The 20,664-nt window shown below is 45.9% G+C and overlaps 1 protein-coding gene across 1 annotated transcript; it reads left to right on the top strand.

The window, feature by feature from the left end:
- Positions 1 to 3,072: 3,072 nt before the first annotated feature.
- Positions 3,073 to 5,863, top strand: LOC125546165 (eukaryotic translation initiation factor 3 subunit M-like). The gene is made up of 8 exons (XM_048710333.1): positions 3,073 to 3,424; positions 3,505 to 3,862; positions 3,984 to 4,128; positions 4,653 to 4,803; positions 4,880 to 4,989; positions 5,066 to 5,163; positions 5,252 to 5,321; positions 5,508 to 5,863. Exons 1-8 carry the CDS (start codon positions 3,196 to 3,198, stop codon positions 5,595 to 5,597), a joined length of 1,251 nt encoding a protein of 416 aa, XP_048566290.1. The 5' UTR covers positions 3,073 to 3,195; the 3' UTR covers positions 5,598 to 5,863.
- The last annotated feature ends 14,801 nt before the right edge of the window (positions 5,864 to 20,664 follow it).

The raw sequence follows: 20,664 nt of genomic DNA on the forward strand, positions 1-20,664 counted from the left end.
ATCACATAAAGATGTGAACTATTGATATTAAATCACATGATGATGTGAACTAGATTATTGACTCTAGTGCAAGTGGGAGACTGAAGGAAATATGCCCTAGAGGCAATAATAAAGTTATTATTTATTTCCTTATATCATGATAAATGTTTATTATTCATGCTAGAATTGTATTAACATGAAACTTAGGCCCCGTTCGGCAGTCCTCCGTGGAGGGGAGCGCGCGGAGCGGGCCTTAACCAACTCTGCAAATTGTGGCCTTAATCTCCGGCACGGAGCCGCGGAGCGGAGGGAATCCGAACGGGGCCTTAGTACATGTGTGAATACATAGACAAACTAAGTGTCACTAGTATGCCTCTACTTGACTAGCTCGTTAATCAAAGATGGTTAAGTTTCCTAGCCATGGACAAGAGTTGTCATTTGATGAACGGGATCACATCATTAGAGAATGATATGATTGACTTGACCCAGCCGTTAGCTTAGCACGATGATCGTTTAGTTTGTTGCTATTGCTTTCTTCATAGCTTATACATGTTCCTATGACTATGATATTATGCAACTCCCGTTTGCCGGAGGAACACTTTGTGTGCTACCAAACGTCACAACGTAAATGGGTGATTATAAAGGAGCTCTACAGGTGTCTCCAAAGGTAAATGTTGGGTTGGCGTATTTCGACATTAGGATTTGTCACTCCGATTGTCGGAGAGGTATCTCTGGGCCCTCTCGGTAATGCACATCACTATAAGCCTTGCAAGCAATGTGACTAATGAGTTAGTTGCGGGATGATGCATTACGGAACAAGTAAAGAGACTTGCCGGTAACGAGATTGAACTAGGTATTGAGATACCGACGATCGAATCTCGGGCAAGTAACATACCGATGACAAAGGGAACAACGTATGTTGTTATGCGGTTTGACCGATAAAGATCTTCGTAGAATATGTAGGAGCCAATATGAGCATCCAGGTTCCGCTATTGGTTATTGACCGGAAATGAGTCTCGGTCTTGTCTACATAGTTCTCGAACCCGTAGGGTCCGCACGCTTAACGTTCGGTGACGATCGGTATTATGAGTTTATGTGTTTTGATGTACCTAAGGTTGTTCGGAGTCCTGGATGAGATCAGGGACATGACGAGGAGTCTCGAAATGTTCGAGACGTAAAGATCGATATATTGGAAGGCTATATTCGAACATCGGAAAGGTTCTGAGTGGTTCGGGTATTTATCGGAGTATCGGAGAGTTACAGGAATTCACCACGGAGTATATGGGCCTTATTGGGATTTAGGGAAAAAGAGAGAGAGGAGGCTGCGCACCCCCAAGGCCTAGTCCGAATTGGGCTAGGGAGAGGGGCGGTGCCCCTCCTTCCTTCTCTTCTCTTTTCCCTTTTCCTTCTCTCCTACTCCTACTACTTGGAAGGGGGGAGGCATCCTACTCCTGGTGGGAGTAGGACTCCCCAGGGCGCGCCATAGTAGAGGGCCGGCCCTCCCCCTCCTCCACTCCTTTATATACGGAGGAGGGGGCACCCCATGGACACACAAGTTGACCCGTTGATCTTTTTACCCGTGTGCGGTGCCCCCCTCGACCATAATCCACCTCGGTCATATCGTAGCGGTGCTTAGGCGAAGCCCTGCGTCGGTAGCATCATCATCACCGTCATCACACCGTCGTGCTGACGGAACTCTCCCTCGAAGCTCTGCTGGATCGGAATTCGTGGGACGTCACCGAGCTGAACGTGTGCTGAACTCAGAGGTGCTGTACGTTCGGTACTTGGATCGGTTGGATCATGAAGACGTGCGACTACATCAACCGCGTTCCCATAACGCTTCCGTTTACAGTCTACGAGGGTATGTGGATGACACTCTCCCCTCTCGTTGCTATGCATCACCATGATCTTGCGTGTGCGTGTGATTTTTTTTAAAATTACTGCGTTCCCCAACAGTAGACGCCTCATGGAAAAAGTAGAAAAAAAGCTAAGCCGAGTGATGAAATGTGAGGAGAGAGAGAATCTGTGTAGAGTCCATCCAATGGTAGCCTCATATCCCTCCATTAGGGAGAGAAAATTCAAACTAGTACCTCAGCCTTTTCTACTAGGTGGATGGCATGGCTGCTCCCATAAATCATGCCCTTATTATCCATAAAATAGTCCTCACAATCGATAAAGGACACCGAGCCATGCCATTGATGGTTTTGAGGGGAGAAGTGCTCGCGCTTCTATGTTGAATTATGTTATTATAACTCGGAAGATACATGTAAAGACGCTCGCTAAGTTGTTTGACATTCATATGAATTGTCTTACAAATTATTCCAAAACCTCAAAAAAAATAGTCACAGATCCAAAAAATGTCCGCTTTTCCAAATTTTGTTCCTAGTTTCGGAAATTATTTCCATTTTTCAAAAAATGTTTGCATTTTCTATTTTCGTTCAGAATTCTATGAAAATTTCTTGTTTTTCAAAAATCATTCGCAAATTTAAAAATGTTCGTGTTTCCAAAAATTGTTCAAAATGACGAAGAATTTTGCTGTTTTTCAAAAATCTGTTCACAGGTGAAAACAATGTTCAACTCTATAAATAACTATTCGCAAATTTGAATATATGCCCGTGTTTAGAAAAATATACAGGTTTTCAAAACAAATTGTGTTTGAACTTTCAAAAATGTTTAGACCTGTCGTGGCTTATAGGCCCTGTTTGGTTCAGCTGTGGATTTTTAAAAGCAGCTGTTAAAAATCTGATGTGAAAAGATGTAGGTCATTTGGCAAACCAGCTGATATAACTTTTTCAGATTTTGGCCCGTAACAAAATCAGATTTTTGGAAGCACGTCCTAGGTTGCTTCTGCTTTTGATTCAGATTTTGACAATGGATTTCTAAAATCGAATTCTGCTGAGTTTACCCTTTGGTTCAGATTCTACTACGCAGCAGGGGAATCCGTCAGATAAGAGCTGAACCGAACAGGGCATAGTACTTTCCTCGTTAGCTGCGTCATTTTACCGGAGAAGCTTTCGTGGTGCAATGGCTACAGAACTCGCTTTTTTTTGTAGAGCACGTTACAGAACTGTCGCTGCTAATGGGCCGGCCCACTAGATCGCCCCTGTGGGAATTTCTCTTTCCCAATCCCCATCCCCTCCCCGTCTTCCCTCTCCCACACCGGCGGCGGCGGCGGCGTACCCTAGCGAGGAGGAAGAGAGAAGAACCCGACCGACCATGGCGACGATAGTGAACACCACGGAGGAGGAGCCGATGCTGGCGGTGGTGCGCTCCACCGCGCAGCTCGCCTGGGCCGACGCGGGCCCGGAGGTCGCCGACCCTGAGGTGGCCCGCCTCTGCGCCGAGGCGCAGCAGCACCTCCTCGCCGCCCGCTGGCTCGACATGGCCACCCTCATGCTCGCCTCCGCCGACCTCCTCCTCCTCTCCCCCAGCGCCCCCGACAAAGGTACCTCTCTCCGTCTCCATCCCCACCGGCTTCTTGTCCAATCGCGCCTTGCTTATCCATCCTACACTCGCTGCTGTCAGATCTCGAGTGCACCCTGACCGTCACCTGCAACCTCGTCACCAAGGCCGGATCCGAGGACGAGGCCCTGGAGATCGCCAAGCTCATCTGCGCCAAGCTCACCCACCAGCCGGCCGACAAGACCACGCTGCGCATCAAAGTCCTCTTCAGCCTGTACAACCTGCTTCCGAGCCTCTCCGGCAAGGCCTTGGTCTACAGGAAGGCGCTCGAGCTCGCCGCCACCGCCGGGAAGGCCGCCGCCGACTGCGTCGTCCCCACTTTCAAGAACATCGATGCCTTTGTCGCCTACTGGGGCATCGGCAAGCCGGAGCAGAGGGAGCTGTTCCTTGCTGTCACCAGGATTCTTAAAGACCACAAGGGGTGCGGCCCTTTGCTTCCAAGTTCCTTGCATTTATTTTTTAGCCAGTGTGTAAGTAACATGGCGGCAAGATTGTTGTATACTGACACGATCCGTTCTTGTTATGATGATGATGATTGTCAGCATGACCAAGGACTACTTCAAGTTTCTGAACAAGTACCTGGCCACGTTCGATGGATCGGGTGATGATGCTGATGCAATCGGTGCGGCAAAGGAAGAAGCTGCTGCAGCAATTGTTGAGTTTGTCAAGTCATCTGACCTCTATCAGGTACTTTTATTACATCTCCGTCTTAGGGCTTGTGTTCGTGTCATAATGCATCGCTTTCTCCATACCAGAAACATGCCATTCTCCAATCATGTCACCAAATGTGAATTTGGTTATGACAGTCAAATATCACTATATTAGATGTAAGAAGACTAAAGTTATCTGCTCGCACTAGCCTGCAAATGTTAATCTTGTCAACCTTAAATATTTCTGGTTACTACCAGACCGAGCCAAGCCAAAATTGTGACAAGATGTCCCTTACAAGCTTTCTTCTTTTGGTTTGATGGATTATTGCTTCCACAAACTTGTGCCGCTATGCATTGCATTGCCCAATTCCTCTGCTACTGCTTTGTATGTCGTTGTGCCTTGTATGCCAACAGTAGGTTCTGAAATTCTTGAGGGATTTATTTAGCAAGTTTTAACCCTGGCAAACTATACATGTGGTTTAATGCCAGTTAAAAATCTAGCACTGGCTGCATACCTTACCTTATATGCTGTATGTATTGATGGAAATATGCTTATTGCAGTGTGACCTGCTCGATATGCCAGCTGTTGCACAGCTCGAGAAAGATGACAAGTATCAGCCAGTTTACGAGTTACTGAAGATATTCCTTACTCAGAGGCTCGAATCCTATTTAGCGTTTCAGACTGCTAACTCTACCTTGCTGCAAGGATATGGTATGTTCTGGTGAGCCAATGCTAGCAATACTACATTGCTTCAAGTTTTGGATATCTAATAGTGGACCATTTACAGGACTGGTTCATGAGGAGTGCATAACCAAAATGCGTCTCATGTCCCTGCTTGATCTGAGTGGCCATTGTTCTGGGGAAATTCCTTACTCTGCAATTACAAAAGCCCTTGAGGTAATCGGCTTACCTTGCCTTCCTATTGTTGTTCACTTGATTTAATGTTACATTGACTTTTTTAATTCTTTGTTAGATCAATGATGATGAGGTGGAATATTGGATTGTGAAAGCAATTTCATCAAAGATTTTGGACTGCAAAGTTGACCAGCTTAATCAATTGGTCATTGTCAGGTATTCATGTCCACTAGACTTTCTTGGTCCATATTACAGTGTTATCCTTTCCTTTTTCGTTAATACTTGTTCTGACATGTAATTTCAGCCGGCATACTGTGAGGGTCTTTGGGATGCCACAATGGCAGAGTCTACGTTCAAAGCTTGGAGTGTGGAGGGTAAGCCTCTCACAATTACCTCCTCTCAAATTTGCAGTAGAAAATTTCAGCTGCAAACTAGTTCAAACATGCATAGCTTTCCGATTTCCCGATGAATGTCAGATGTGTAACTCGTACAGTGACCTAGAGAACTTTTAGGTGCTTACCGAGCAACTAATACAGTTTCCTCTTAAAATTCTGCTACAGGGAAACATTGCAAATGCTATCAACACAATCCAAGCTAACAAGGTGACTGAAGATGGCGGGCAGGGGATGCAAGGATTGATGATCCGCTGATCGGAGGGGACTCCCCAAATTGAGACTATAGTCTATGAGATTAGATGAGCAATCTTATTGTATTAGACATCTTGTAATCCGAAATACTTCTACCACATGATCATGCTGGCTTTATCCTGGTTTGCAGCGGCGTGCTAAGCAATCTCATGTTGCATGAATTTTGTAGTCAAAAGCCATGCTTGAAGTCAGCTGTTACTCGTTTACACACATATTCCTGATTGTTCGTACTGGATGCCTGTTTATCATGATAATTGTTTCTTCTCCAAGTTTTGGCTTTGGAATTATGGAGAATTTGTATCTTGTTTTTTTATCAAGTAGCTGGTGTTTTATCTGGATGTGCTTTGCCATCCTAGAAAGCAAGCATGCAACCTGTCGGTGACGACGGACCTTGAGACAAGTGCAACTTTTGAATAGAAAATTCACACAAAAATAAATATGAACGACACCCAAAGAGGGTCGCTTAATATCGATACACAATTGTTGTCTAAACTCTAGAAAATAGCTTAGAGGTTGTTTGGATACGATTTAGTCTTATGACTAAAAGTAGTGGGACTAAAACTTGCTAGCATCATGCATGCTTGGATTCAAATACTAAAAAGACTAAAATCAAGTAAAAGAAAGGAGTTAAATGAGGAGAGAGTATTAATCCACATTTTAGTAGAGGTACCCCTAACAAAAAAATTTAGTCTCAAAACTAGTTTTAGCCCCTCTTTAGTCAGGGGTGCTTGGAACTTTAGCCTCTTAAAAAAACTATTTTTAATCAGACTAAAATAAGTACATTGTATCCAAGCACCCTCTTAATTCTTTTACATGGCCGGCCTGGCCTTTTATTGTGCACGCAGGCACAAGCAACGTGAGTTGAGATCCTAACCTGGAGATAACTACAGATTTATTACCTTAAACTAATTTTAATCGTGCCCATGAAGGGCTAACGAGGCGGCGTGTGGAGGTTGGGAGCGGCTATAGGTCAGTTGACTGACTTTTTTTTGTCAGTCAACTGACCCAAACTCGTTTCAGTCGAATGGCTACAGTTCAACATGCTCCTGTGATTGACTGACCCAAACTCGTTTCAGTCTACTGACTTTTTTGATTGACGTATTTACTGAATCCCAAGCCCAACATGCTCCTGCGCCAGTGGACTCCCTGACCCGTCTATTACCCTTGAGGAAGAAAGAATATTAAAAAAAACCTGAACATTGATAGTACCCTTTAAGAAGAAAGGCAATAAAAACCACGCAATGGTAAAATCTGCACGCAATTTACACAGAAATTGTTTTTTGTTATAATATGCAAAAATAAAGGTATTACCATTAAAGAAATAAAATAAAATAAAATTAAAATGAAAATGAAAAAATAATGATTTTTTCTAGGGAAGAATAAAACTCTTTAAGAAGAAAGATAATAAAAATCAAAAACAAAATAATGAAATTTTCTACGAAAGATTGAAACCCTTTAAGAAGAAAGAAAATAAAAAAACAAAAACAAAATAATGAAGTTTTCTAGGGAAGAATGAAACCCTTTAAGAAGAAAGAAGAAAAATGAAAACAAGTACAAAATAATGAAGTTTTCTATGAAAGAATGAAACCCTTAAAAAACAAATACAAAAACTAAACTAAAACAAAACAATAAAGTTTTCAATGTAATAATAAAACCCTTTAAGAAAACGAAAATATAAAAACAAAAACCAAAACAAGCTAATGAAGTTTTGGGAAATTAAACCCTTAGAAGAAACAATTTTTTAAAAAAAAAACTTGCACACAAGTATGCCCTCAAATTGCACTTTTCTAATATGCCAAAAATAAGCACATATAGTGCAATTTTTGCTTCTACTATAATTTACGCACATGGTGTATCATACCTACGAGTATACTTACTTACAAACACACCCAAAAATTATAAGAATAAATGAAGTTGTGGGGACCCCGACTCATAAGTCGTGATCACCGAATGCACGTGTACAGTGATCCCAGAGATCAATGCTCACTGAACACACAGAAGCTGAATAACAAGAGTCTTACATCCATACATACCGTATTACACAAGTAGGACCATTATGGTCAAGTCTTGAGTATCACATCGCAACGGAAATCTTCGTCGATAACTTGGACCCATGCCACCTGCCTTAACCCTACAGGCATTCTGACTAGGAAGCGTCCTAGCTCGCATGTTCGTCACCGAGGTACTCTTCTTCATATCATGTTCTTTCATGCCTGGCCAATAAAATAACCAGTGGCAAGCCAATGAGTACTTTGAATGTACTCGCAAGCAACCCATGTTTTGGTTCAAGGTACTACAATGCATGATATAGGTATTTTTTTGTTGTTGCGGAAAGCTAGTTTTTGAGTGCAATGACATGTTCAACAACTCGTAAGACATGCATCAGGAGAATTCAAGTAACCAAGAGGACAGGTTACAGATATCAACACAAAGGGAGTGGGCTCCAACCCAACTCATCCATGTCAAGTCCTTTGACTTGACCCAAGTAGTTCTTCCCACACACACTGGTTTGTAAACAAGTGGACGTAGCTCAAGAGCGGTTACCCAACTGTCCTTGACCGTGGACACGGCTATTCGAATAGTTTTACACTCTGCAGAGGTTGCACACTTTACCCACAAGATCCGGGGAACTTCCGTGTCATCCACGACCCGCGGTACCTCAAGTACCCGGGGTAAGCACCCGATCACTATCTTTCCCTAGACGACACTAACATGGAGTCCACTCGATTGGTAGTAACCCCCGTGCCCAACATTTCACAACTTAAAATTGTGGAGCCTCGCTCCCATATTCATCACATACCACTGGCACGGGGCACCAACGGTGTGTCCGGTGCCCCATAAAAATGTTCTTAGCCGCCCTACCTGGCACGACCCCGTCCCGAGAGAGAGCACCAACTCTCCCCCGTCACTAGTAATGCGGGCTCCAAGCTAGTATCGGCCTAGGTAATCAATAATGCCCTTTCCCATACAAGGGTAGAGTGGTTGCGCATGTAAGGTTGGAATAACGGTCGCAACTTAAACCAATCCGTTTTGAAAAACAACACACACACTTGCCTCAGTACACCACTTCGTCATCAAGTGGTTACCCAACTCATCATCTCCCCCGGGCATAAGTGGCACCCAATGGGGGTTTTCGAAAAGTCTTTTGAAAATACTTTGTCTCCATCACCATGCATATACCCGTCACTTTTGCGTAGCACTACTTAGCATCCTATCTACTCCCACCGGCATAACCCTCATAAGGAGGTAGGGTCATGCACAATGCAAGTATCAACGTGTTGGAAATATGCCCTAGAGGCAATAATAAAAGCATTATTATTATATTTCCTTGTTCATGATAATTGTCTTTATTCATGCTATAATTGTGTTATCCGGAAATCGTAATACATGTGTGAATAATAGACACCAACATGTCCCTAGTAAGCCTCTAGTTGACTAGCTCGTTGATCAACAGATAGTCATGGTTTCCTGACTATGAACATTGGATGTCATTGATAACGAGATCACATCATTAGGAGAATGATGTGATGGACAAGACCCAATCCTAAACATAGCATAAGATCGTATAGTTCGTTTGCTAGAGTTTCCAATGTCAAGTATCCTTTCCTTAGACCATGAGATCGTGTAACTCCCGGATACCGTAGGAGGCCTTTGGGTATACCAAACGTCACAACGTAACTGGGTGACTATAAAGGTATACTACGGGTATCTCCGAAAGTGTCTGTTGGGTTGACATGGATCAAGACTGGGATTTGTCACTCCGTATGACGGAGAGGTATCACTGGGCCCACTCGGTAATGCATCATCATAATGAGCTCAAAGTGACCAAGTGTCTGGTCACGGGATCATGCATTATGGTACGAGTAAAGTGACTTGCCGGTAACGAGATTGAACGAGGTATTGGGATACCGATGATCGAATCTCGGGCAAGTAACATACCGATTGACAAAGGGAATTGTATACGGGGTTGCTTGAATCCTCGACATCGTGGTTCATCCGATGAGATCATCGAGAAACATGTGGGAACCAACATGGGTATCCAGATCCCGCTGTTGGTTATTGACCGGAGATTCGTCTCGGTCATGTCTACATGTCTCCCGAACCCATAGGGTCTACACACTTAAGGTTCGGTGACGCTAGGGTTGTAGGGATATGTATATGCAGTAACCCGAATGTTGTTCGGAGTCCCGGATGAGATCCCGGACATCACGAGGAGTTCCGGAATGGTCCGGAGGTAAAGAATTATATATAGGAAGTACTATTTCGGGCATCGGGACAAGTTTCGGGGTCACCGGTATTGTACCGGGACCACCGGAAGGGTCCTGGGGGTCCACCGGGTGGGCACATGGGCTGTAGGGGGTGCGCCTTGGCCTACATGGGCCAAGGGCACCAGCCCCAAGAGGCCCATGCGCCTAGGGTTTCAAGGAGGGAAGAGTCCTAGGAGGGGAAGGCACCTCCTAGGTGCCTTGGGGAGGAGGGATTCCTCCCCTTGGCCGCACCCCCTAGGAGATTAGATCTCCTAGGGCCGGCGCCCCCCCCTTGGCCCTCCTATATATAGTGGGGAGATGGAGGACTTCTTACCTCTTGCCTTTGGTGCCTCCCTCTCCCTCTCCAACACCTCCTCCTCCTCCATAGTGCTTGGCGAAGCCCTGCCGGAGTACTGCAGCTCCATCAACACCACGCCGTCGTGCTGCTGCTGGAGCCATCTTCCTCAACCTCTCCTTCCCCCTTGCTGGATGAAGAAGAAGGAGACGTTACGCTGACCGTACGTGTGTTGAACGCGGAGGTGCCGTCCGTTCGGCACTAGGATCTCTGGTGATTTGGATCACGTCGAGTATGCCTTCCTCATCTCCGTTCTTTTAAACGCTTCCGCGTGTGATCTACAAAGGTATGTAGATGCAATCCAATCACTCGTTGCTAGATGAACTCCTAGATGGATCTTGGTGAAACCGTAGGAAATTTTTTGTTTTCTGCAACGTTCCCCAACAGTGGCATCATGAGCTAGGTCTATGCGTAGTTCTCTTGCACGAGTAGAACACAATTGGTTGTGGGCGTTGATGTTGTCAACTTTCTTGCCGCTACTAGTCTTATCTTGCTTCAATGGTATTGTGGGATGAAGCGGCCTGGACCAACCTTACACGTACGCTTACGTGAGACCGGTTCCACCGACTAACATGCACTAGTTGCATAAGGTGGCTGGCGGGTGTCTGTCTCTCCCACTTTAGTTGGAGCGGATTCGATGAAAAGGGTCCTTATGAAGGGTAAATAGAAGTTGACGAATCACGTTGTGGCTTTCACGTAGGTAAGAAAACGTTCTTGCTAGAACCCTACTTCAGCCACGTAAAACTTGCAACAACAATTAGAGGACGTCTAACTTGTTTTTGCAGCAAGTGCTTTGTGATATGATATGGCCAAAGTTGTGATGAATGATGAATGATCTATATGTGATGTATGAGATGTTCATGCTATTGTAATAGGAATCACGACTTGCATGTCGATGAGTATGACAACCGGCAGGAGCCATAGGAGTTGTCTTTATTTTTTGTATGACCTGCGTGTCATTGAGAAACGCCATGTAAATTACTTTACTTTATTGCTAAACGCGTTAGCCATAGTAGTAGAAGTAATAGTTGGCGAGCAACTTCATGGAGACACAATGATGGAGATCATGATGATGGAGATCATGGTGTCATGCCGGTGACAAGATGATCATGGAGCCCCAAGATGGAGATCAAAGGAGCTATGTGATATTGGCCATATCATGTCACTATTATTATTTGATTGCATGTGATGTTTATCATGTTTTTGCATCTTGTTTACTTAGAACGACGGTAGTAAATAAGATGATCCCTCATAATAATTTCAAGAAAGTGTTCCCCCTAACTGTGCACCGTTGCGACAGTTCGTTGTTTCGAAGCACCACGTGATGATCGGGTGTGATAGATTCTAACGTTCACATACAACGGGTGTAAGACAGATTTACACATGCAAACACTTAGGTTGACTTGACGAGCCTAGCATGTACAGACATGGCCTCGGAACACAGAAGACCGAAAGGTCGAGCATGAGTCGTATAGAAGATACGATCAACATGAAGATGTTCACCGACGTTGGCTAGTCCGTCTCACGTGATGATCGGACACGGCCTAGTTAACTCGGATCATGTTATACTTAGATTACAGGAGGGATGTTTATCTAAGTGGGAGTTCATTGAATAATTTGATTAGATGAACTTAATTATCATGAACTTAGTCTAAAATTTTACAATATGTCTTGTAGATCAAATGGCCAACGTAGTCGTCAACTTCAACGCGTTTCTAGAGAAAACCAAGCTGAAAGACGATGGCAGCAACTACACGGACTAGGTCCGGAACCTGAGGATCATCCTCATAGCTGCCAAGAAAGATTATGTCCTACAAGCACCGCTAGGTGACGCACTTGTTCTCCCTGCAGAACAAGCCGTTATGAACGCTTGGCAGGCACGTACCGATGACTACTCCCTCGTTCAGTGCGGCATGCTTTACAGCTTAGAGCCGGGGCTCCAAAAACGTTTTGAGAGACACGGAGCATATGAGATGTTCGAAGAGCTGAAAATGGTTTTCCAAGCTCATGCCCGGGTCGAGAGATATCAAGTCTCCGACAAGTTCTTCAGCTGTAAGATGGAGGAAAACAGTTCTGTCAGTGAGCACATACTCACTATGTATGGGTTGCATAACCGCTTGACTCAGCTGGGAGATAATCTCCCGGATGACGCGGTCATTGACAGAATCCTTCAGTCGCTTCCACCGAGCTACAAGAGCTTTGTGATGAACTTCAATATGCAGGGGATGGAAAAGACCATTCCTGAAGTATTTGCAATGCTGAAATCAGCAGAGGTAGAAGTCAAAAAGGAACATCAAGTGTTGATGGTGAATAAAACCACTAAGTTCAAGAAGGGCAAGAGTAAGAAAACCTTCAAGAAGGACGGCAAGGGAGTTGTCGCGCCCGGCAAGCAAGCTGCCGGGAAGAAGCCAAAGAATGGACCCAAGCCCGAGACTGAGTGCTTTTATTGCAAGGAAAGTGGTCACTGGAAGCGGAACTGCTCCAAATACTTAGCAGACAAGAAGGCCAGCAAAACGAAAGGTATATGTGATATACATGTAATTGATGTGTACCTTACCAGTACTCGTAGTAGCTCCTGGGTATTTGATACCGGTGCGGTTGCTCACATTTGTAACTCAAAACAGGAGCTGCGGAATAAGCGGAGACTGGCGAAGGACGAGGTGACGATGCGCGTCGGGAATGGTTCCAAGGTCGATGTGATCGCCGTCGGCACGCTGCCTCTTCATTTACCTACGGGATTAGTTTTAAACCTCAATAATTGTTATTTAGTGCCAAGTTTGAGCATGAACATTGTATCAGGATCTCGTTTAATTCGAGATGGCTACTCATTTAAATCCGAGAATAATGGTTGTTCTATTTATATGAGAGATATGTTTTATGGTCATGCTCCGATGGTGAATGATTTATTCTTAATGAATCTCGAGCGTAATGCTACACATATTCATAGTGTGAATACCAAAAGATGTAAGATTGATAATGATAGTCCCACATACTTGTGGCACTGCCGCCTTGGTCACATAGGTGTCAAACGCATGAAGAAGCTTCATACTGATGGACTTTTAGAGTCTCTTGATTATGAATCATTTGACACATGCGAACCATGCCTCATGGGTAAAATGACCAAGACTTCGTTCTCAGGAACAATGAGGCGAGCAACCAACTTGTTGGAAATCATACATACTGATGTGTGCGGTCCAATGAGTGTTGAGGCTCGCGGTGGCTATCGTTATGTTCTCACCCTCACTGATGACTTGAGTAGATATGGGTTTATCTATTTAATGAAACACAAGTCTGAGACCTTTGAAAAGTTCAAGAAATTTCAGAGTGAGGTTGAGAATCAACGTGACAGGAAAATCAAGTTCCTGCGATCAGATCGTGGAGGAGAATACTTGAGTCATGAGTTTGGCACACACTTAAGAAAATGTGGAATAGTTTCACAGCTCACGCCGCCTGGAACACCTCAGCGTAATGGTGTGTCCGAACGTCGTAATCGCACTCTATTAGATATGGTGCGATCTATGATGTCTCTTGCCGATTTACCGCTATCTTTTTGGGGGTATGCTTTAGAGACTGCCGCATTCACTTTAAATAGGGCTCCGTCGAAATCCGTTGAGACGACACCGTATGAATTATGGTTTGGGAAGAAACCTAAGCTGTCGTTTCTAAAAGTTTGGGGATGCGATGCTTATGTCAAGAAACTTCAACCTGAAAAGCTCGAACCCAAATCGGAAAAATGCGTCTTCATAGGATACCCTAAAGAAACTATTGGGTATACCTTCTACCTCAGATCCGAAGGCAAGATCTTTGTTGCCAAGAATGGATCCTTTCTAGAGAAGGAGTTTCTCTCGAAAGAAGTAAGTGGGAGGAAAGTAGAACTTGATGAAGTATTACCTCTTGAACCGGAAAATGGCACAACTCAAGAAAATGTTCCTGAGGTGCCTGCACCGACTAGAGAGGAAGTTAATGATGATGATCAAGATACTTCTGATCAAGCTCCTACTGAAATTCGAAGGTCCACAAGGACACGTTCCGCACCAGAGTGGTACGGCAACCCTGTCTTGGAAATCATGTTGTTAGACAACGGTGAACCTTCGAACTATGAAGAAGCGATGGCGGGCCCAGATTCCGACAAATGGCTAGAAGCCATGAAATCCAAGATAGGATCCATGTATGAAAACGAAGTATGGACTTTGACTGACTTGCCCGTAGAGCGGCGAGCCATAGAAAATAAATGGATCTTTAAGAAGAAGACAGACGCGGATGGTAATGTGACCATCTATAAAGCTCGGCTTGTCGCTAAGGGTTATCGACAAGTTCAAGGGGTTGACTACGATGAGACTTTCTCACTGGTAGCGGAGCTAAAGTCCGTCCGAATCATGTTAGCTATTGCCGCATTCTACGATTATGAGATATGGCAAATGGAAGTCAAAATAGCATTCCTTAATGGTTTCCTTAAGGAAGAATTGTATATGATGCAGCCGGAAGGTTTTGTCGATCCTAAGAATGCTGACAAGGTGTGCAAGCTCCAACGCTCGATTTATGGGCTGGTGCAAGCATCTCGGAGTTGGAACATTCGCTTTGATGAGATGATCAAAGCGTTTGGGTTTACACAGACTTATGGATAAGCCTGTGTTTACAAGAAAGTGAGTGGGAGCTCTGTAGCATTTCTCATATTATATGTAGATGACATACTTTTGATGGGAAATGATATAGAACTCTTGGACAGCATAAAGGCCTACTTGAATAAGGGTTTTTCAATGAAGGACCTTGGAGAAGCTGCTTATATATTAGGCATCAAGATCTATAGAGATAGATCAAGAAGCCTCATAGGTCTTTCACAAAGCACATACCTTGATAAGATATTGAAGAAGTTCAATATGGATCAGTCTAAGAAGGGGTTCTTGCTTGTGTTGCAAGGTGTGAAATTGAGCTCAGCTCAATGTCCGACCACGGCAGAAGATATAGAAGAGATGAGTGTCATCCCCTATGCCTCAGCCATAGGTTCTATTATGTATGCCATGCTGTGTACCAGACCTGATGTAAACCTTGCCGTAAGTTTGGTAGGAAGGTACCAAAGTAATCCCGGCAAGGAACACTGGACAACGGTCAAGAATATCCTGAAGTACCTGAAAAGGACCAAGGAAATGTTTCTCGTTTATGGAGGTGACGAAGAGCTCGTCGTAAAGGGTTACGTCGACACTAGCTTCGACACAGATCTGGATGACTCTAAGTCACAAACCGGATACGTGTATATTTTGAATGGTGGGGCAGTAAGCTGGTGCAGTTGCAAGCAGAGCATCGTGGCGGGATCTACATGTGAAGCGGAGTACATGGCAGCCTCGGAGGCAGCGCATGAAGCAATTTGGGTGAAGGAGTTCATCACTGACCTAGGAGTCATACCCAATGCGTCGGGGCCGATCAAGCTCTTCTGTGACAACACTGGAGCTATTGCTCTTGCCAAGGAGCCCAGGTTTCACAAGAAGACAAGGCACATCAAGCGTCGCTTCAACTCCATTCGTGAAAATGTTCAAGATGGAGACATAGATATTTGTAAAGTGCACATGGACCTGAATGTAGCAGATCCGTTGACTAAACCTCTCCCTAGAGCAAAACATGGGTGTTCGATTCATCACAATGTAACTAGATTATTGACTCTAGTGCAAGTGGTAGACTGTTGGAAATATGCCCTAGAGGCAATAATAAAAGCATTATTATTATATTTCCTTGTTCATGATAATTGTCTTTATTCATGCTATAATTGTGTTATCCGGAAATCGTAATACATGTGTGAATAATAGACACCAACATGTCCCTAGTAAGCCTCTAGTTGACTAGCTCGTTGATCAACAGATAGTCATGGTTTCCTGACTATGAACATTGGATGTCATTGATGACGAGATCACATCATTAGGAGAATGATGTGATGGACAATACCCAATCCTAAACATAGCATAAGATCGTATAGTTCGTTTGCTAGAGTTTTCCAATGTCAAGTATCCTTTCCTTAGACCATGAGATCGTGTAACTCCCGGATACCGTAGGAGGCCTTTGGGTATACCAAACGTCATAACGTAACTGGGTGACTATAAAGGTATACTACGGGTATCTCCGAAAGTGTCTGTTGGGTTGACATGGATCAAGACTGGGATTTGTCACTCCGTATGACGGAGAGGTATCACTGGGCCCACTCGGTAATGCATCATCATAATGAGCTCAAAGTGACCAAGTGTCTGGTCACGGGATCATGCATTATGGTACGAGTAAAGTGACTTGCCGGTAACGAGATTGAACGAGGTATTGGGATACCGACGATCGAATCTCGGGCAAGTAACATACCGATTGACAAAGGGAATTGTATACGGGGTTGCTTGAATCCTCGACATCGTGGTTCATCCGATGAGATCATCGAGAAACATGTGGGAACCAACATGGGTATCCAGATCCCGCTGTTGGTTATTGACCGGAGATTCTTCTCGGTCATGTCTACATGTCTCCCGAACCCATAGGGTCTACACACTTAAGGTTCGGTGACGCTAGGGTTGTAGGGATATGTATATGCAGTAACCCGAATGTTGTTCGGAGTCCCGGATGAGATCCCGGACGTCACGAGGAGTTCCGGAATGGTCCGGAGATAAAGAATTATATATAGGAAGTACTATTTCGGGCATCGGGACAAGTTTCGGGGTCACCGGTATTGTAACGGGACCACCGGAAGGGTCCCGGGGGTCCACCGGGTGGGGCCACCTGTCCCGGGGGGCCACATGGGCTGTAGGGGGTGCGCCTTGGCCTACATGGGCCAAGGGCACCAGCCCCAAGAGGCCCATGCGCCTAGGGTTTCAAGGAGGGAAGAGTCCTAGGAGGGGAAAGCACCTCCTAGGTGCCTTGGGGAGGAGGGATTCCTCCCCTTGGCCGCACCCCCCTAGGAGATTAGATCTCCTAGGGCCGGCGCCCCCCCCTTGGCCCTCCAATATATAGTGGGGAGATGGAGGACTTCTTACCTCTTGCATTTGGTGCCTCCCTCTCCCTCTCCAACACCTCCTCCTCCATAGTGCTTGGCGAAGCCCTGCCGGAGTACTGCAGCTCCATCAACACCACGCCGTCGTGCTGCTGCTGGAGCCATCTTCCTCAACCTCTCCTTCCCCCTTACTGGATCAAGAAGAAGGAGACGTTACGCTGACCGTACGTGTGTTGAACGCGGAGGTGCCGTCCGTTCGGCACTAGAATCTCCGGTGATTTGGATCACGTCGAGTACGCCTTCCTCATCCCCGTTCTTTTGAACGCTTCTGCGCGTGATCTACAAAGGTATGTAGATGCAATCCGATCACTCGTCAGCCCACGGCCCTCCTCGCGCGCGTCCGAAAAGTTGTCCCAAACCCGACCCGGACTGTCGCCACATTTGTGTCCGGATCATCCCCAAACGTCTACAAAACGTCTCCATTTTTTTATTTGGGCTCCCTAGCTATTTTATTCGCGATCGTCCGATTGTGATCGGAGGGACGAGATAGTCTCTACCCTAATCCTTTGTAATATAAATAGTGGGCAACCCTAGAAATTAGGGATCTTGTCCCACCCATTCCGTGTCCACCGCCACCACTATCTTCTTGGGGATCCGCGCTGCCCAATCTCTAGCCGCCACCCACACTCCCTCGAATCCTCCATCGAGCCAACCCCGGCTCCTCTGAGATCCATCCAGCCGCCCGACCCTCGTCGGAGATGAGTCCTGACAGCCCTGCTCCTTTCCCCTCTTGCTTCTCTTTCTCTCTCGTCTCACATCTCCTCTCTCTCTCAGGAACCTTTTCTTCGATCCATCGCCATGAAGTGCCACAGGAGCTCCGCCGCAAGTCCCAAGCCGCGCATCGCCACCAGGGATCCGCCGGACATGGCCTCTGCCCTAGGACCCGTGCCCGTGCCTCGGATCAGCCGCGCCGCCCTGGGTCCCCGTCAGCGTCGGCCCTCTTGTTCCTGCGCCGGACAGAGGAGCTCGACCCCTTCTTCCCGCTACGTCCTCTGCTTCTTCCTCGAGCCCGCAAGGGAGACGACCACCCCTGCACCCCGCCGCCTGCAGGGACTGCAGCCATGTCGGCCTCTCGCCGGAGTCCTTCTCCTCGCCGCTGCCTCCCTGCAAGCACCGCCGCATCGCTTCCCTGCTTCCTCTTCGCGCTCGTGGCCCATGCCTTCGCCTTGCCGTCGTCCAGCCGTGCCGACGCGCCCCTGCCTCCTTGTTTCCGAAGACAAGTGCTGCCGTTCTCCTGCATTGACCGGCGCCAAGTTTTCCCTGCGCCTGGAACCGCTCGGATCCGTCGATGCCTCGACCTGCCGCCTCGGATCTCGGCGACCACAGTTCGCCGTTGCCGCGCCGAGACCCGCTGCCGCCTCCATCGCCTGCTCGTCGACGTTCTGCTTCACGCCGCGCCGCCGTCCCGTTCGTCCCTGACGAACTGCAGCTGCCGCTCGGGTCAACGGTCGTGCGCACTCGACCGCACGCGCCCGATCTACCTCCAAGCCAGGCCTTGGGCCGCCTTCCCACACCGGTCTGCTCCACGCCTCTGGCCGCGTGGGCTATTTCCCCTCCAACGGCCCGTTTTGGCCCATGGTGAGCGCCCCAGCGCCCAACAGTTTCGGGCCGAGCGCCTGTTTTTTTTTCCGCGACCGAATTTGCTAATTAACCAGGGTTTGGCAGATTTGCAGAAAAACCCTCCATGTTCGTGCATTTAATAACTCATCATCCGTGCACCGGATTAAAAAACTTTATATATGAAACTTGCTTAGAATTTCATCTAGTTTAATAATATCCAACTTTCATCTATGTTTAAAATGTTTAAAATGCTGTTTGTTTAAATTTGTTTAAATAACTTGCTAAAATGCTTTAATTCATAACTAAATAACCGTAACTCGGAATTTAATAAGCTATATGTAAATGGGGTGGAAAAATGCTTAGTTTAACATGATGGCTTTACTTTGCGTGTTTAACAACTCTAAAATAATGTTTAGGGCAGAACAGTACCAAATCTATAATATGCTCATGAGGAGTTTCCGGAATTGTTATTCGTTGCTTCCGGCCTCATTTAAACTTGACTAGATAGGTAGTTTACTTTGCTTCACCCTTGCCATGTTAAGAACATTTAATATTGTTGGGGTACATAAACGAGAGAGAACTAAATAATTGATGTGGTGTTCCGTCAATATGCAACCTGTTGCATATTGAACTCCACTTAACTTGTAGTGTTGTTTGTGCACTTTGCCATGCCATGCATATTTAAACCGGACATGCATCATACTTGGTTGTGCATCATGCCATGTTTATGTGATGGTTGTTTACTATGTTGTTTGCTTCTTTCCGGTGTTGCTTCTTCGGGTTGGTTCCGATAACGTCGCGTTTGTGAGGATCCGTTCGACTACGCCCGTTTGTCTTCTTCATGGACTCGTTCTTCTTCCTTGCGGGATCTCAGGCAAGATGATCATACCCTCGAAATCACTTCTATCTTTGCTTGCTAGTTGCTCGCTCTTTTGCTATGCCTATGCTACGATGCCTACCACTTGCTTATCATGCCTCCCATATTGTTGAACCAAACCTCTAACCCACCTTGTCCTAGCAAACCGTTCATTGGCCATGTTACCGCTTTGCTCAGCCCCTCTTATAGCGTTGTTAGTTGCAGGTGAAGATTAAAGTTTGTTCCTTGTTGGAACATGGAGATGTTGTTCCTTGTTGGGACATGTTTACTTGTTGGGATATCACAATATCTCTTATTTAATTAATGCATCTATATACTTGGTAAAGGGTGGAAGGCTTGGCCTTTTGCCTAGTGTTTTGTTCCACTCTTGCTGCCCTAGTTTCCGTCATATTGGTGTTATGTTCCCGGATTTTGCGTTCCTTACGCGGTTGGGTAATAATGGGAACCCCTTGACAGTTCGCCTTGAATAAAACTCTTCCAGCAATGCCCAACTTTGGTTTTACCATTCGCCACCTAGCCTCTTTTTACCTTGGGTTTCGCGGACTCAAGGGTCATCTTTATTTAAACCCCGGGCCAATGCTCCTCTGAGTGTTGGTCCAACCTGTCAGCTGCCGGTGGCCACCAGGGGCAACTCTGGGCTGGCCTACCCGTACCTTGGACAATCCGGTGTGCCCTGAGAACGAGATATGTGCAGCTCCTATCAGGATTTGTCGGCACATCCGGGCGATGTTGCTGGATTTGTTTTACCTTGTCGAAGTTGTCTTGTAGAACCGGAATACCGAGTCTGATCGAAATGTCTCGGGAGAAGGTTTATCGTTCGTTGACCGTCAGAGCTTGTGATGGGCTAAGTTGGGACTTCCCTGTAGGGATTTGAACTTTCGAAAGCCGTGCCCGCGGTTATGGGCAAATGGGAATTTGTTAATGTCCGGTTGTAGAAAACCTAAAGTTGATCTTAATTAAAATACATCAACCGCGTGTGTAGCCGTGATGGTCTCTTCTCGGCGGGGTCCGGGAAG

This window comes from Triticum urartu, chromosome 3 (assembly GCF_003073215.2).
Source record: "Triticum urartu cultivar G1812 chromosome 3, Tu2.1, whole genome shotgun sequence".
Lineage (NCBI taxonomy): Eukaryota > Viridiplantae > Streptophyta > Magnoliopsida > Poales > Poaceae > Triticum > Triticum urartu.

Coding starts and splice junctions, on each gene's coding strand:
- LOC125546165 (XM_048710333.1), top strand. CDS start 3,196: ATGGCGACGATAGTGAACACCACGGAGGAGGAGCCGATGCTGGCGGTG. Junction 4,990..5,065: donor CAATTACAAAAGCCCTTGAG/GTAATCGGCTTA, acceptor ATTCTTTGTTAG/ATCAATGATGATGAGGTGGA. Junction 5,322..5,507: donor CAAAGCTTGGAGTGTGGAGG/GTAAGCCTCTCA, acceptor ATTCTGCTACAG/GGAAACATTGCAAATGCTAT.